Genomic DNA, 17,598 nt, shown 5'->3' with positions numbered 1-17,598 from the left:
TCTTTCAGCACTTTCTGGACTTGCTGACACTACAGGATGCTTCAGGCTCGTCTTTCATCTCCCCCGCCAACAGCTCTGGAATCAGCTATTTTCCCAACGATGTCTGACTCCTTTTATTGAATAATGGTATCTTGAAAGAAAAATCTTGGAATGTGTATGCGTCCTTATGACTGGGGTGTCATTGCTTCTAAACCTTCTTTTAATGCCATATATATGTATACTAGCTAACATATACCCATATATTTAAATGTGTATCTGTCTCTCTCTGTAGTAAAAAATAAACATACATTTAGATTGATATTGATTCTAATCCAGAACATTAGTGTCTATGCTAGCATTCCTAGCTTGCTTATTTTACTGTAACGTATTGTAAAAGAGGAATCTAGCTGTCATCTGCAATATTTTTCATCTATTAATTCAACTATAGGATACATATAAAGTAGAATCAGAATTACTAAATTGTACCCCTGTGACATAACTGTACTCCAACTACAGTTTTTATTCATAATTCTTTATGTTTTTATCCTTATGTCTGAGAACACATCTTTTCCAGAGTTGTTTAGGTTAGCTCATTCCTCCCCCACCCACTTCTGTGAGGTCATGTCATATATATATTGGAATAGAGTTAGATTTATTTGTCACAATCTGCATCCCATCCTGCCTGATTCCTTTTTTTTCAGTCTGAATACAGTAAAAGTCATTGGTTATAGTGTACAGTTCTATGGGTTTTGATTAAAAAATAGTCACCTGTCTACACAGTAACATAATGGATAACCCCATCACCCTACAAATTCCCTTTCGAAGACCCTTTGCAGAGAAAAGTTCTCTTTCCCCCATCTCTTCGAAACCTCTTATGTATTTCCTTTTCCTACAATTGTGCCTTTTTCCAGAATGCCATGTGAATGAAACCATATAATATGTAGCATTTGAGGGCTTTACAATTCTTATCTAAAATTACAAAGTGAAAAAAATTACACAAAAAGTGAATTGAACTTCTAGCATGCTGTACACTCAGGATATCATCTTGCCTACCCTATCTGTTTTTGAAAAGATTTTTCTTCTTCTTTCATTCTACTTTTATTTTCTCAACAAAGTTACAATAGTCATCATGTTGTGGAAGTTAACTTTTCTGTTTGAAATTGATGCTATTAAAAGATGAGGTTAGAAATGAGGATAAATGGTGTGAATGATTTTCCAAGAAATCTTGTGTACTTTCTCAGAAATTAAATCTCAAATCCAGGATGCTTTTTTCAAAGCTTTGACAAAATTGGGAATTCTTCCCACTTTTGAAATTGTGATAGGCATGGATGATTTTTCTACTGGTAGCAGAGGTCACTACTACAGATATGTTTTCTTGTCTAGTAGCTTCATTCAAGCAGAGTTTAAGAGTTTGTAAGGCAAGAAGTCCCTCTGAGTGATGGTCATACTGAGATTCATAATGAGAATTAATGAGGTAATTGAATAAATGAGCCAAGCTAGAAGGTGCCATTCAGTTAATAGGGCTTTTGTATCTAATTGAACTAAAAGACATGATGGCTACAATATTTGGAAGAAGGCCACGTTCCTCCACATGCTTCTAATATGTACACTGTCACCAAGTTCATGCCTCCAAGTCTGTGGGGAGTCCTAACACCTAGGTCTCAGTGCCAGAAGAAAACCTATAACAGTGTTTCTGAGCTGTTAGCTTCTGGGAAAATGGATTTGAGACCATGCCTTGTTATCTAAATGACTTCTTTCAGTTTCCTGTTTTTCCATTACTGCCTTTTTTTTCTGGTTGTAGATGTTACATAGCACCATATTGGCTATTGATCTCTTCTGTTCTTAAGAAAAAAACATGTTCTGTTCACAGTTTCAACTTCCTGTGTGTCAATCCCTCTTGATTGCCCCTCTGGGTCTTTATAGTAATTGCAACTTCCTGCCTTCTGGTGACTAAGTGTCACCTACTGGCCTCATGGCCTGGCCATCGGTTGGTCTCATGGATATCAACCAGCCCAGCTCTGTAGTCATCCCTCTTGCTACTAACTTATGTCTGCAGAGGATAATCTCCAGTAAGCATCTTAGTGATGCTAGGGTCCCTTCCACAGTACATTCCTGATGACATTCAATGAATATAGTTTTGTCTGGTCCTCTGGTGGAACATAATCCAGGGGTGGGTATTCTGGCCTCAAGCAGTAAATTCTCCCCAGCACAGCAACCCTACCTCCTTCAGCCTCTTTAGTCCCTCCTCTTAAGTATGCCAGGGCAACCTAGATATTTCCATTTGGCTTAGCCTTAGCCATCACTTTCTAAGAGCCATGCTAGCAGTGAATTCACCTCTTTCCTTGGGGTCCTTCCTAGGATATTATACATTGTGTCCTAAGAAGGTGCCCCTAAGTCAATGAATTTTTATTTATTCAGTCTTAAATGTTGTGGCCGCCCTGATCAAGCACCTGCAAAATTTCATGCCAGGTGAACTCACCTGCCTCCTGCCTGTAGATGCTGATTCTTCCCATTCCACCCTCCCCTCCTATCAGGTGCAACCTGTCCCCAGTGAAGGTATGGTAGGACTTATGCTTAGATAAGGGTCTTACAGCCAAAAGAGTAGGTGGATGAAACTTCTCAGGGAAGTACGTGTTCGCCTGTGGAGGAGAAACCTCTGTAGCACTTCCCAGTACAGGGGAAATCTCTTATTTGGAAAGGGAGTGGTGGTGGGCACTTTTGCAAGAGCTGAGGGTCCAGGTTGATTACAAAGCCAATATCCTCAGTAGCAACCACTACATATCAGCATCCATGTTTCAGGATTGCAAGTTTTTGTTTTTTTTTTTTTTTTTTTTCCCTGCTGGAGCCCTAACCTTAGCATAACAGACCTGCAGTGGGTAAGATTTCAACATTTCTGTGAGACTCTAACCTATAGGGTGCACAAAGTCCAGAACTAATTTTCTGTATTTGATTGCCCTGGCTTGGGCATAATGCATATCTCTGAAATAATCCCTGTTACCAGGGAAACAAGAAATTTCATTGAAGTCAGGGTCGTGTGCACTGGAGGCAGGCAGGAGTTAGCATCACCTGAAGTACATAGGCTGAGTGAGGGACAATTGCCTATTTACAATCAAAATCCTATTCACAATACTGTTTCCACAAAAGGAGGGTAGTGCTAGACAACAAACCCACAAATGTCAAAACACAACAAAACAAAACAACTCCCCAATGGTTGACTCCTGTTTATTAAATATTTGTGCCTTCTGAGTTATTTGGAATCAAAATAAGAATTAAAAAAAGACTCCCCTAACAAAACACAAATTTGAGGCACGCCTTAGATCCAAAAATGGTCTTTCAATTGCTGGCCTTCCTCTTGTCTTCTAGAGCCTGGAGCACCTGACTTTTCAGGACACTGGAGAACAGAGGGCAGCGCCCAGTTTAGACTGCCTCTCGCCAGTGGTTCATCCATTCATTCAAGGAAACCATGGGTTTTGAGCCTACTACGTGATAGCCATGTTGTGCTGAATCTGTACATCTAGACTCAATCTCAAGTCCCATTCCTGGTGGAGCTCTTAGCCTGCCTACCGGATATGTATGAAGAAATAAAACTCCAAGGAGCCAGTGAAAGCAGGTGGGTGGCAGTAATTAAGTATAAATTATGCCGAGGCCAAGTGACAGTCATTACACTGTACTAAAATTATCACCATTATAAGACGCATAGAGTAACTGACTATTCCCACCACCGTGCTAAGGAGCTGGGAGTAGATGCCCACGTGTGTGACTATAACCAACTTCGGAGCGCTCCGAAAAGCCGCCCTCCGTCGTTGCCTCAGGACACTCGCACCCACTTCCCAGGCGAGGAGACCCGGTTCTTCTTGGCGGCCGCCACCAACCTGCCCGGAGCCGCCTGGCCTGAGTCGGAGGGACGCCGTGGGCCCCACGCCGAGACCAGGCCGGGGGCAGGCAGATCAGCTGGATGGGCGGGACGGGAGCCCAGCAGACCCAGGTGCCTCCAGCCCCGGGCTCCCGGCCCCTCCCCTTCCCCCGGCGGGCGGGCGCGCGCGGGCCGGGAGCGGGGAGGCGGCGTGAGGGCGGCGGCGGCGCGGCGGGGCGGGTCCCGGGGCCGCGGAGCGCGTCGGAGCGAGCGCACGAGTCCCCGGCGCGCCCGCCGCGCTCTCCCCGCAGCCGCTCCCGCCCGGCGCCGCCCGCGCTCCGGGACCGGCCGAGGCTCCCACCCGCCGCGTCCAGGGGGACCGGCCTTCCGCGCGTCGTTCCCGCCCGGCTCCGGGCACCGCGTTGTCCCCGCGGAGGCCGAGGATCCCGGGGACGCCCGCAGCCCGAGGGAATCACCAGGGACCGGGCGGTCCTCGCCCAAAAGCCGGACCCGGCGCCTTGGGATGCGGACTCCAGAGGTGGGGCGCGCGGTCAGGACGAGTTTCTCGCGGCTCGAAAGGGGTCCTAAAGCCGCCACTCGTTTTATTGAATCAGTCTTTCCTCTCCTGGTTGAGTAAGTTTATTTAGACCAACAGTAAATGCTTCTTTGGAATATTTTGGGTTGAAAACATTGTCCTAGAAAGTTTTTGAAAGTATGCCGAGATTTTTGCGTATATATATTTGTTAACTTTCTAGCTAAATGGAAGCCCTTAAAATATTTTTAAAGTCATATTACAGGATAGCTGTAGCGCTTGGGCATCGTGTTATCAAGTTAGTTAGCATCTCTCGTCCAGGTGTGGGTCCTAAGCCAGTCCTTCGGGATGAGTTTTGCTTGTTACATTCTAGTGCTGTGAGCCTCACCTGGTTCTCAGACTTTGTATGGCTAATTTTAGTAACGCGTTCCCGAGCACGAGGTTATGGGGCCGCTACCATTACTGCTGATTCTTATGAAGCCTGTTTTCGAAAGGGCCTGAGCAGATGGGAGTGGATAGTGTAGTTCCCTGCTCTATCCTGCCTGGCTTAACATTTTCTCAAGTGCCGATTCAGCTTTTTGAAGTTTAACTTAAGGTAAGTGTGTGCATTCATTTGGTCTATCCTATAATAGTGACTCATGAACGTATTAACTTTTAAAGAGATGAAGCACCTATGTTTCTCTTCAGTTTAATTACTAAGACAATTTTAGAGTTGACCAAGTGACTATAATTTTCTTTCAGTTGAAATCATTCAGGTTAAATCAAACAAAACAAAACGAACCTCTTATTTTGAGTTATTCGTAAGTTTCTCTTTTTTGCAACATTTCTGTTTTGAAAAGAGGAAGTACCCCCTCCTAATTGTTTAACATCAATAGGTTTGTTTAAGCAAGCTAAGCCCTCTGTTGCTTGAGGGACTAGAGTTATGTAACAAGTATAAGGGATTCCTTCTTGACACAATGTGTGTTAATATCTTTTTCAATTAGTTGCTCTTACTGGGAACTCATTTGAATCTCAAATTTAGTTATGAGTAAAGTTGTACTTCTCTTTTTATCAACCATCGTAATATAGTGATGTGGGCAATCTGGAAGGATTTTGAGAAAAACACTTTTAAAAGATGGAAATACCTACATTAAAATACTAATACGTAAGTATTGTGAGACAAGTGAAACCAATCAAACACTTAGTAAGTCTTTTTTTTTTCTCCCCCACCCCCCACAAAGCTGTATTACAGCAGAATACTATTTAGGTGACTTTCTCAAAAGTCTACGTAAAATATGTGTTTTAAACTGTCCTGCACTTCAAATATAAAATAGAGATTCTTAAAAACAGGACTATACATACCAAGAAGCGTCTCTAACAGAGCTTCTCTCTTTTTCCCATTCCCACAGCATCTGCCTTCCCCATTATTTGCTTATTTGATTATTTTTATTTAAATGTATGTAATAGGAAAAATAGGAGGCTATCTCTTTGAATATGTAAAATCTTGACTCAAAATTAGTCTCATTATTTAACATGTGTATTTAGTGTCCTTAAAAAGGAGAAACCAAAATAATAACATCTTAGAAAAACACTTACGTTTTTGTGAAGAGATTTGTTACTTATTTTGTTGATTTACAATATGGCGTTTTCTTTTAGCTATTTCTTAGGGGCAGGAAACAGTATTTCTGAAACTTATAGGAAATATCTAGGTAATTTTGGTAAAACCGAAATTTACTTTTAGTGATAGTTGAGATAGTATTTTAATTTTTTTCCTAGACCATGTATCATACAGGTGAAGTTTATTATGAGCTGGAATTTAAACACACAACGGTTGATGTGGGTTTGGGGATATAAAAAAAACTTATATGTATTTTTTAATTGAAGTGTAGTTGATTTACAGTGTTAGTTTCAGGTGTACAGCAAAGTGATTCGGTTATGCATAAACATACATATATATTTTCTTTTCAGATTATTTTCCATTATACGTTATTACAAAAATTTGAATATAGTTCCCTGTGCTATGCAGTAGGTGCTTGTTGTTTATCTGTATTATGTATAGTAAAGTGTGTCTGTTAATCTCCAACCCCTAATTTATTCCTCCCGCTGTTTCCCCTTTGGTAACCTAGCTTATTTTCAATGTCCATGAGTCCGTTTTTGGTTTGTAAGTAGAATTTGCATTGATTTTTCTTTTTAGTTTTGTTTTTAATTAGGCACATGTTGACTTTATACTTCCTTGTGGTGGAGCTGTGACTTCACTACCCTTTGGTGCTGAGGGCCGAGTCACAGTAATTTACAGCTGCGGTTCTCTGACACCCACTCTGCAAACTTCAGGTCTTTCTCAAGCTGAAGTGCCATTTTTGTTAGTAGTATTTCTGTATTTGTCAATTATTTAATGTGTTTAAAACTGTGCTGCCATGTTAATTCAGTTCCTAGCTTTAATTTTTATGTGTCACTGACAAAGTTTCTGAGTGATATATACCTACCTTCAAGTTTCCCATAGGCCTTTTGATCATACTGCAAGATTTTGCACAGTTTGGTAATTTTTTTTAGCACTACATATGTCAGATTATAGCAGAACTGACTGCACATGTTTCTATAGGTGCTGTATTATATATGATCTGAAATATATAAATTGTAGGATAAATAATGTAATCATACTTATTATAATGCTGAGATATAATACCTGATCAGTTACCTCTGTAATCAAATAATCCTAGAACTTGATAGCTTATATCAAAATAAAATTAAAAGCTCAAATGGAAAGCTTAGTAGCTTTTACTCTCTCCCATGGTTCTGTGGCTTGACTGTGCTCAGCTGGGAAGTTCTCCTGCTGGCCTCACTTGGGGTCTCCTGTGGTTATAATCAGATGGCAGCTGGGTCTGGACTCATCTGAGGTCAACAAGTAGTTTATGATGACAGTACCTCCCTTTTTCTCTAAGGTGCCCCAGGGGCTCTTCTCTCCATCTGCTGTTTCTGTGTGTTATCCCTGACAGAGTAGCCACATTTCTTACATGGAAACTCAGGGTAACCAAGAAGCATAAAAGTGGAAACTGCCAGGCATTCTTAAACCTCAGACCTGGATTGGCACAGCATCACTTTCCCCAGCTCTAATAGGCTTAACAGTTTTGGGACCAGACAGAAGAAATGAATACTACGTCTTAATGGGCAAAATAGCAAAGAATCTGCATCTGCTTTAATCCACCATGATATTCTTCATTAATAGTTCTGTAAATGAATATCATAAGATTTTAGAGCCAGAAGATTTTTAGCAATCATTTAATCTAACATCATCAATATTCAGGAAAGAGTACAGGCGCAAACTAGCACAATAAAAGACAGCTGGAGCTATAACCCTCACTGTTTGAAATTCTCATAGCCCATGGAAACCTGCTCAGGATATAATAGGTAATAAATGTACACTTGTTGACATAGGGATTTATTAGTAAATAAAACCTAAGCTTCTAATAATACTCCACTTAAAAAAGCACCCATGTTTCTAACTAACTTGTTAGAAATATACCTACATTTTCCAAAAGGCGATAAAACTTAAGAAATATTTTTAGTGATAGCAAAACAAGATATTTCTATATCAAGGAAGTTTTAACTATATTTTCGGATAATTATTGCATCTTCTTCAAACACACACACAGAAAAGTGGAATTTTACCAGACAGTGAATCTAAGATAAATCTTTTATTCCTAAGGAAAATGTCACAATATCATAGTCTAATACCACGCTTATTGTGCCTTAAGTAATTTTTTGACCCCTCACACTCATCTCACCCCAAAAATGACCTTATTTAAGAGAAGTCTAACTGTGTTAATATGTAGTTTCGAAACGATAAATTCGAGTAAGGAATCTATTTTTATTACCAGAAGATAATTTCATTACTCCTAATAAAAACAACAAGGGTGATACTGTTTTGTGCCTGAATTAAAAAATACACGTACTAAGAAAATTCATTGTGTGTACAACTTAAGAGGGGAAAAAAATCTGTTGGTTTAAGTGAGGCACATAATGAAATGTTTTTAGACTTCCCTGACATTCAGTGTGTCTATCCATCTCAGTTTAGCTCTCCACCCCCAACCCTTTTTTAAACTAGTGTGTTTATCTTATAATCTTGACATCAGTTACCTCAATTTAAAAACACCATTGGAATTCTACTCCTTTCTACTCATCTCTTGAGCATCCTTCTTTCACTCCTAGGGCTTTTAATTCTAACAGCAGTTATTCTTTCCCCTCTGCTTAGACTCACCTTCCTTCTTTATAAATGTTTACTGTATTCCGTTTTTCTCTCAACTAAACTGTTTATTGCCATTTTAGTTTTTGGAATTGGAATTGTCTATTTTCCTATTGGGATTTTTCTTATTGATTTGTTAGATTTTTATTCCTTCACAAAGAAAAAATATGTATTAATTGGACATAATAGCATATTACAGAGAAAGGCTTATGTAACCTCTTTTAGAAATACAAGTTGCAGCATCTTGTGTCCTTTTTCCAGTTTTGTTCCTGAACAGCAGGGGCCTGTTGATGGCAGTTTAATGGTCATGTGACTTTTTACACAGTTATGACACTGGGTCTGATCCCTTTGCAAAAATGAGAGTGTAAATAGCCTTACCTCCTCCAGTCTGCCCTTCATATCTGTGGTTCCACACCTGTGGCAATTGGCAAATATATGAAAAAAATTTCAGAATATTCCAAAAAACAAAACTTGAATTTATTGCACACTGGCAACTATTTACGTAGCATTCACATTGCATTTACTACTTTTTACATAGCATGTATATTGTATTAAGTATTATAAGTAATCTAGACATGATTTAAAATATATGGGAGAATATGTATAGATCATATACAAACATTACACCATTTTTTATAAGAGACTTGAGCATCTGTGGATTTTGGTATCCTCAGGGATACCTGGAGCCAATGCTCTGTGGATACTGAGGGACAGTGTTACTTCACCTAGTTATTATAAGAATGTAATGTAACCATTGATGTGCAAAGATTTTATAAGTTACCTAATTATTCATTTAGTTTTCAATTCGTTTGCTAATAAGATGTAAAAATTCAGTTTAATCATTTCTAAAGTCTCTGTCAGTTTGCACTGTATGAGATTGTCTAAAGCATGACTGAGGGAGACTCGGCATCCATTCATTTGAACATAGTAATCGTACAAAGTTGAGTGAGCAGAACATCCTCTCCGAGAGTTAGAATCCCCATCATCTGTCTATATGGTAAGCTTTGCCTAAACGAAGGGCATTTTGTGACGAGGCAGGGTTGGCCTCCCTGACTTCAGCCTCTTTGGGTGATGGACACCTTTCTAAAACACTCTGATTTCCCTGAACAACTTATTATCTAACTGTGATATAACACTTAAAGTATTTAAAAGATATTTATATAATTACTGTCTATCGTCTGTTGTTGTAAGAAATTGCAAAAGCTTCTGGTATGAAAAGAACTTTACCAGCCCCTTATCGTCAAGGAAATATGACATCATTCTGCTTGTACTTTTGTAGAACTCAACTGTTTTCCTCTTATCTTTCACATTTGCATACTGAAAAACTTTTTTTTTTTTACTCTTAACTCTTTTAAAATTATTTATTTACCATAGTCAGATTCATAACTGGATAGGTTTGAAAGGGCTTGAGGTTTAGAGTGAGAGAAACTTCTAGTGAGGAAAGGAGGAAAATCAACCCATGGACAGATACAGTGATTTCAGATGGGGTAAGAACTATGCAGAACACAAAGCAGGTAATGACAGAAAGTGTGGCAGCGAGTGCCCAAGGAGGAGGGAGTGCTGCTTTGGTGACGGAGACTAAGAAAAGACTACTGTGACATTTGGGCTGTGACCTGTAAGGTGGGAAGAGCCTGCAGTGTGAATCTCCAGGCTGAGACCTTAAAGTAAAGTAATTTTTGTACACAAGAGAGAGAATGAAGACCAGTGTGAGTGGAGCACATTTGATGCAAGGGAGCCTGGAGTGAGATTCATTCAGAAAAGCAGGCAGGAACCCAATTCTGTGAAGTCTGGTGAGCCACGGAGAGGAGTTTGGATTTTATTCTAACTTTAGCAGGAGAGGGCCTTGGAAATGCCATGATAGGGCCTTACTTAGGTTTTTAAATGGTCACTCCGGCTGACATGAGGAGAACAGACTTCAGGAGAGGCGGAAGGGTTAATCAGCTGTTGAGTTAAATTAGGAGCTTAATGAATGCTTAATGAGACTAATAGCAGAGGAGATGGGGAGAAGTGATCAGGTTTAAGATACATGGTGGCAGTAGTGCTGAAAGGACCTGCTTAATAATTCTTTGTGGGGAAGAACTGAAGTAGCAAAAGGGGGTAAGTCGCAGGGTGGATAGAGGTGCATTCCTGTGGCAGGAAGGTGGAGAAGAGGAGTAGTATCGGGCAGTAGTTGTAAGAGTGTAGGCTCCAGAGACAAAAAGTCTGTCTCCATCTTCACCACTTACTGGCCTTGGGCAAGCTTCTTACATTCTCTGTGCCTTAGTTTTCTCAAGTATAAAATGAGAATGATAATACCTGTCTCATCACTGGCTCTAAGGATTGAAGGAGATTCTGTGTTAAAACTTGTTTAGAACAGGGCTTGACATATGATAAGTTTTATCACTGAAAGGATAGAACAAAAACTTTTTTGACATGTATGGTGTGAGATACCTAGTGGACATCTGAGCGGAGGTGCATATGTATGTCACAGAATGGTGGTATTGAAGTTGGAGAGAAGTGATCCAGGCTGAGATGTATGTTGGTGGTAGATCTGAAGAGATGTGACAATAGAGGGCCATGGGTGATTGGATGGACTCTGAAGACAGACTGAGTTTGCATCCCATCTTCACCACTTGCTGTCCATGGGCAGGTGCTGTAACCTGAGCGCCTTGAGTTCCTTGTGTTTGAAATGAGAAGCTTAATGGAAACTATCTCATACTTTTGTTCTAAGGATTAAAAATCTAATATATTAAATGTATGGTATGTGCCAGTTATCAAGGGAGAATGACTTAGAGTCACATTTGTACCTGGTAAGCTTGAAATGGGTTTGCAGTGTACAAGTGGAGATGTCTTCATAAACGAGTGCAGAGATCAGGAAGACTCAAAGCTCAAGATATGAATGCAATATCCATCAGCACACTGATGGCCCTTACAGAGCACCAGGACAGGATGAAACCTTACAGACTCTCTCTAACGTTTGAAAAACTAATGCCTGGTATGTATTGATGATTATTAAAGGGAAAACGATCAAGCAAAGTAGAAAAAAAAAAAGGACAAGATCAGAAGCACTTCACAATTAAGGTCATTCCTCCAGTAAACTTAGATGAAAAGTTAATAGCAGGGAGTCAGAAATAATTGTAAAGTTCACTAATTTTTAGGGAGTCTTATTCCTAAAGTGACTCATGGAACAGTCTCATTTGAAGTTCTATACCCCAGACTATCCTTCATTTAACATTTTACTTAGTGCCTCAAATTAGTTTGTAGGCTTCTGTGTTGTATTATGAGATGTGGAAATACACATCACATAATGCGGTGTATTTTGGGGGGGCATGTCATTGCCCCTGGCATGGTGAATGCAAGTAGAAAGTTCCCATTTTAAATACGGTCTTTAATCATTTAATGTGGTGACTAAAGTATCTTTCCCTTACTACTGCGTAATGGACTAACCACTAGGGCCCTGGGTCATTTTGTTCTAAGGAAGAGATTTAGGTGGACAGCTCATGGTACTGCCATCCCCTCCCCCCAGCCCCCAGTGACTTTCTTTGGGGAACTGATCAAAGCTCAGTGGTCATGTTCAGAATACACATTGATTTATGTATATAGAATACAGAAATTATCTGTCTCTTTCTACAAAAGCCTCAATGGAAAGTGAAAAGATACTAGGTTTGTGGCTTGAGCAGGGAATTCCAGTGCTGGAATTTCACATACCCACTACAGCAAAAACTTTGCCAGTTTCCTAACCTTCTGAACCATAGTCAACTCATATATAAAATGGAGATGATGACACCTACCTCATAATAATTGAAGGTGCTGAATGAGGTATGTCCTCAGAAGATTGTTTTATTATCTGTCCTGCAGAATGTGTTCTCAGGAAGTATTTCGGGTGTTTACGAATTCCCATTTAACCATGTGCACCAACTACATATACACTCTTCGTCAATTCATTATGTGCTCAAAAAATTCAACCTGTTTTGAAAAGGATGTATACAGCATACATTTGAGTGTATGTATGCATATGTTATTTATGGCCATAAAATTACACAGTTAAAGAAGTGTACTGTTAACTTTACATACATACTTTCCTTATCATTTCTAAGTAGTTCTTCAAATGTAATAGGGGGGACTTTTTTTACAATTGTTTTTTTTTTTTTTAAACAGATTTAGCAGCATTTATAGTCAAGGACTGTGACAGTCTCGTTATTTCCTGGCCCTCAGAGGAGAATTATGCTAATTAAGTACATTTAATGAGGAAAATTAATGCTTCTTTGCCATGTTCTCCTTAAGCTACTGTTTCTTTACTTACTAGTGCTTATTATAATTTATTAACCAAGAATTATACATCTCAGTAACTGAAACCCTCCTCTGCTCCTGACCCCACACTGAAATTACTAGGTAGAAATTTGCATAAAGTTACAAACCAGTCAATTAGCTTTCTGAGAATAAAGCTGCCATCAAACGGTTTCTTGTAGTGCTGGAGGTCAGGAAAACGCAACAGCTTTTGTGGAGCCAGTGCTGATTTTCATTTTCAAGCCCAGGAGCCAAACATATAAATCATGCACAACACAGTGTACTTGTCATTGGAAAGCTGTTTATAGTCATGTATATTTATTAGTTTTCCCTGGTTGAGAGCTGCGTGTTTTCTTTGCCCTCTTGCTCTGTAGCTTTGCATCTCACAAACAGCACACACACACACACACACTCACACACACACAGTTCCTTTCTACAAATATGGTACATTTGATCACATTTCATGGCATGAATAGTTTTTCTACTTGCGTCTTTATACCATTGCTTCATTGGTACTTTAAATAAACTGCTTTTTTTTTTTCGCTGTACATGGCTGTCTACAAATTGTCATTTTGTCACTAGAGTTTTTTTTTCTCTTGATATATTGCATAACTGATTAATACTGTTGTCAATACATGTGAATCGACGTATTCTGTACTTGTGGATTTGTCAAAGCATATATTTCTTCTAAAGTGACACCCCAAATTCTCTGGTTTTTGTTTTTTGTTTTTTTTTTTTTAATGAAGAGTCAGTTTTTAAGGCTTGCCCAATTTACTTAATCTCTGTGTGCCTTGATTTTTTTCATCTATAAAATGGACTGTATGAGTGAATTGAAGGAGATAGTCTGTACATGGTACTTATCACAGAGCTTAGTTTCTCTCTTGTAACTGACTGTGGCAGTGAAATGGAGTCTTTGTAATGTTTTCTTGAGTCGTGGTGGGCTTTGTAATGGCTTCTGCTATTAGAAATGATTCTTTACCAATTTCCCAGCCTGGGCAGTTTTTACCTCCCATCTCATGTTAGGCTGTGTCTGTGAGCTCTGGCTTGACATGTGAATTTTCTGACTACCCTTGAGACCGTGATGCTGGTGAGGCCGTGTGCAGGCTTTATGGTCCACTGTCTTAGCTAAGCCGAGGATTCCAGCCATTTCCATCAACACAGCAGGCATATGAATAAATCAGTTCTGAATGTTCCAAATTTAGCCCATCTACCAGGAGAGTACCACCGCAGAGGAACCTCTGCTTATGCTTCACACAGTGGAAGAATTTCTTACCCAAGTTCTAGCTGAATTCCTGACCCGCAAAACCTTGAGATTTAACAAAATGGTGGTTGTTGTATAAGCCACTAAGTTTTGGACATCATTAGATAGCCAACATATAAATGACTTTATTCTTAACTATCCATTGTTCATTCATTCATTATCATGCCCCCTTGCAGTGACTAAAGCCTTTGATGCAGTGCTGGATATATGTGATCACGGAAGGATAGTGCTGTTTTTTATTTTAGGGGGAAAGCTGTTAAGGATATCCCATTCAGTGTGATGTTTGCTTTAGGTATTTTGTAAATGCACTCTATCACATTAGGAAGTTCCAGAATGCTCTTGAAAACTATTTTTAAAAATATCTGCATGTTGTTTTCCTCTTATCTCTAATATTGAGTGCTCCATGAGGCTCTCATGTTCTGTATGCTTATTGCTGTAACTTACGCAACTAGAACAGTGACTGCTGAATACATCAGTTAATGACTGAAAAAATAATTTAACCTGTGAAAGTGAAACCTTCATGCTTTCTATTAGTATATTTATAGAACTAATTAAATTATTTAAAGATGTGAAAAATTGTGAAAGAAAACTACTAGAGAAAATATTTGCAAATGATGTGACTGACAAGAGCTTAATTTCCAGAATATACAGACAGCTCATACAACTCAATAACAAAAAAGCAAACAGCTCAATTCAAAATTGAGCAGAAGACCTAAACAAATATTTCTCTAGGGAAGACATGCAGGTGGCCAATAGACATATGAAAAAAAATGCTCAATATTGCTAAGTATCAGAGAAATGTTAAGTATTAGGATGAATAAATTATCTTCTGTTTTAAAGGCAGTTAACAGTATCAAACTTTACAGCAAGTCTGATGGGGACACAGTTCCTAATCGAATTGATCAACATATATTCTTTTTTTACACAGTGTAGCTATTAAAAATGTGGAAACATCTATATGGAGCTGATAACGAGTGAACTCCAAGATCTTGAAAGAGAACAAATAAAAGGCACAGTATAGTGACTAGAGCCTAATGCCATTGATATATAAAAAGAATGTATATCTCATTCTAAATTCTTCGCCTTATTTTATAGTCTAGGAAAGTAAGTTATGGACTGATTATGTAATTTGTCAAAGGTCACATAGCTGGTAAGTCTGTTTATCTGTGTACAAATCTGTCTGTCTCTGAAAGTATTTGTAATAAGCTAGTGAGACTCGCCTGGGCATCTCTGGAGATGGAAACTGGGAAGCATAAGATGAAAGGCAGGATCATAAAAGCCGTCTTATTTTATTGCTTTTCATGCTTTTCCATTTGTATCATATACATGTACTATCCTGATAAACACTATTTTAAAATGCTGCTATATTTAAATGTATTTATTATGGCATGGCATAGCTCTCTACAATTGCACATTCTTTTTAAATTTTCAATTCTAATATTATCAAGAGTTATTCTGTTTGCATTTTGCCAGACTCTTCAAAGGTTTAATGAGCATAAAGATTTTTAGACTACTAGTTATATACCAACACCAATCTTAAAACTTCCATGTGCTTAGACTAATACAAATATGTCTTTAGAGTAAATGAGGTCTCACCTATTTCTGTGGAATTTAATGAAACACTGGTTTTGATCCTAGTATGTTTGATACTAGATTTCAGTGAAAGTTGGGTTCTCAGTTTGTGATTTTTGAAGGTTGTAACTTTAAGAAGTCCTGAAGGCCTTATTTCCTTAAGCTTTTTAGACCAAGTGAATAATATCCAGAAATGTCCCAATAGTTCATGTTTTAAAATCATAGTGTGATTTAAAAAGGCCTTTACTTTCTAGTGATGAAAATAACAATTAAAAACCCAGTCCACAGATGTGTGAAGTGTTTTCTTAAATGCCCTATGCTGTATTTTAATAGGAGTGAATAAAAACTTCTTTCCTATGCTTTAACATGCTTTCCCAACAAAAATATTCCTTTGCTTATAAAATGTTTTTCTCAAAAGTAGTTAAATTTGGAAATGTATTTACCTCCTTCTGCCAAGGCATATGGCTACCTTGCTCAAAAGAGATAAATACATGCTGTACCCCCAAACTGTAAACATGTTTTAAAAAGTACTGTAAAGTTCTGGAATGCATTGATAAGGAGAGGAATTGCTTGTACATAAATTATGTGTTCACTTATGAAGAGTTTACGGTACTTTGGATGTAACAGGTACTAAAGGAAGATTTTTCTGACACTAGTGGAAACCATAAGAAAGGCATTTCAGGGCTACTGTGATAGACGTCAGTACCATCCCAGTGCAGGGAAGAGATTGGGTTCAACCCTGAAGGCAGTAAACACAGTTGGGAATTTATAGTCTAGTTGTGTGTGTATGTGTGTTAGTGGAGGGGGTCAGTGTTGGTGGGTGTAAAATTACTAAGTCGAGAAATCAAAGGTAGGATTCTTGCTAAACCAATTTACCAGGATTCTTGCTGAAGGAAGGCCAGAGGAATCAGGTATTTAGAGACAGAGGGATAAGGAACTTGGTCAGATATCAAGATGGATCAGATATCAATGGCAGGGGAACACAGCAGGAATCTTACTACAACTGTCCTTTGCTGGCCCAGCAAGGACTGAGGCCAAAGGATGAGGCCTAGACAAAAACAGTCTCAGAAGAGCCTACGCAAAGTTTGTTCATGGAGAGGATGAACCTGTCACCTGTCAGAATATGCCACATGCAACTTCAAGTCAGTAGAATCTGAGGCAAACCCAGAGCACCCAGGCTCTCCTAAAGGCCCATCTGGCCTGCCAGACGTGATGGGCACTGACATGAACTCCCTGTATCTCTCTTGAGTGACTGAGCTGCTTTCAGTAGTCCACATGTTGACCATAAGAGAACCGAAAGGGCAAAGACATCGGCAAGAAGAATGAGACATGCCAGCTGAGCGTCATCAGCGACCACGGCAGGCAGAGACTGTACTCCCTACACAGGTGGCACACAGCGTCCGCCCCTCACCTCCTGCTTGCTGGCAATTGCTGCTTAGCTTGTTCAAGAAGATAAATAAGTGAAAGGTCTTTAAGCCAAACCACGTTGGGGTGCAGTTTCTCTTGATATTATCTGCTCTTCACCATCTCTACTATCAGTCCTTGTTTTGACTTTGAAGTGTAGTTACTCAGAATAAAAGGTTAACCACTATCTATAAAAGATAGATTAAAAAAAACAAATTTCTTCTTTATAGCACAGGGAACTATATTCAATATCTTGTAATAACTTTTAATGAGGAAGAATATGATACACAATGTATGCATGAGTGGGACATTATGCTGTACACCAGAAATTAACACATTGCAACTGACTACTTAAAAAAAAAAAAAAAGTGCTAGGACCTCTTGAAGACTTTTAACATTTTTTGCTCCTAAGATAGTTTTGAACCAAGAAAACTTGCTTTATTTTATTTTTATGTTTTCTTCCAGAACATACAGCAGTGTTAAATATATGAATCATGTTGTACATTACCTCC

The 17,598-nt window shown here is 39.0% G+C and overlaps 1 protein-coding gene across 1 annotated transcript in view; it reads left to right on the top strand.

Annotated features, from left to right (window-relative positions):
* The first annotated feature begins 3,934 nt into the window (after positions 1-3,934).
* Positions 3,935-17,598, top strand: part of LOC123616192 (uncharacterized) — a 136,081-nt gene continuing 122,417 nt past the window's right edge. The window contains exon 1 of the mRNA XM_074352694.1: positions 3,935-4,370. Within this exon, the coding sequence (XP_074208795.1) occupies positions 3,935-4,370 (436 nt within the window). The remainder of the gene's footprint in view (positions 4,371-17,598) is intronic.

This window comes from Camelus bactrianus, chromosome 2, assembly GCF_048773025.1.
Source record: "Camelus bactrianus isolate YW-2024 breed Bactrian camel chromosome 2, ASM4877302v1, whole genome shotgun sequence".
Taxonomy (NCBI): domain Eukaryota; kingdom Metazoa; phylum Chordata; class Mammalia; order Artiodactyla; family Camelidae; genus Camelus; species Camelus bactrianus.
This window is presented reverse-complemented; position numbering and strand designations above follow the sequence as displayed.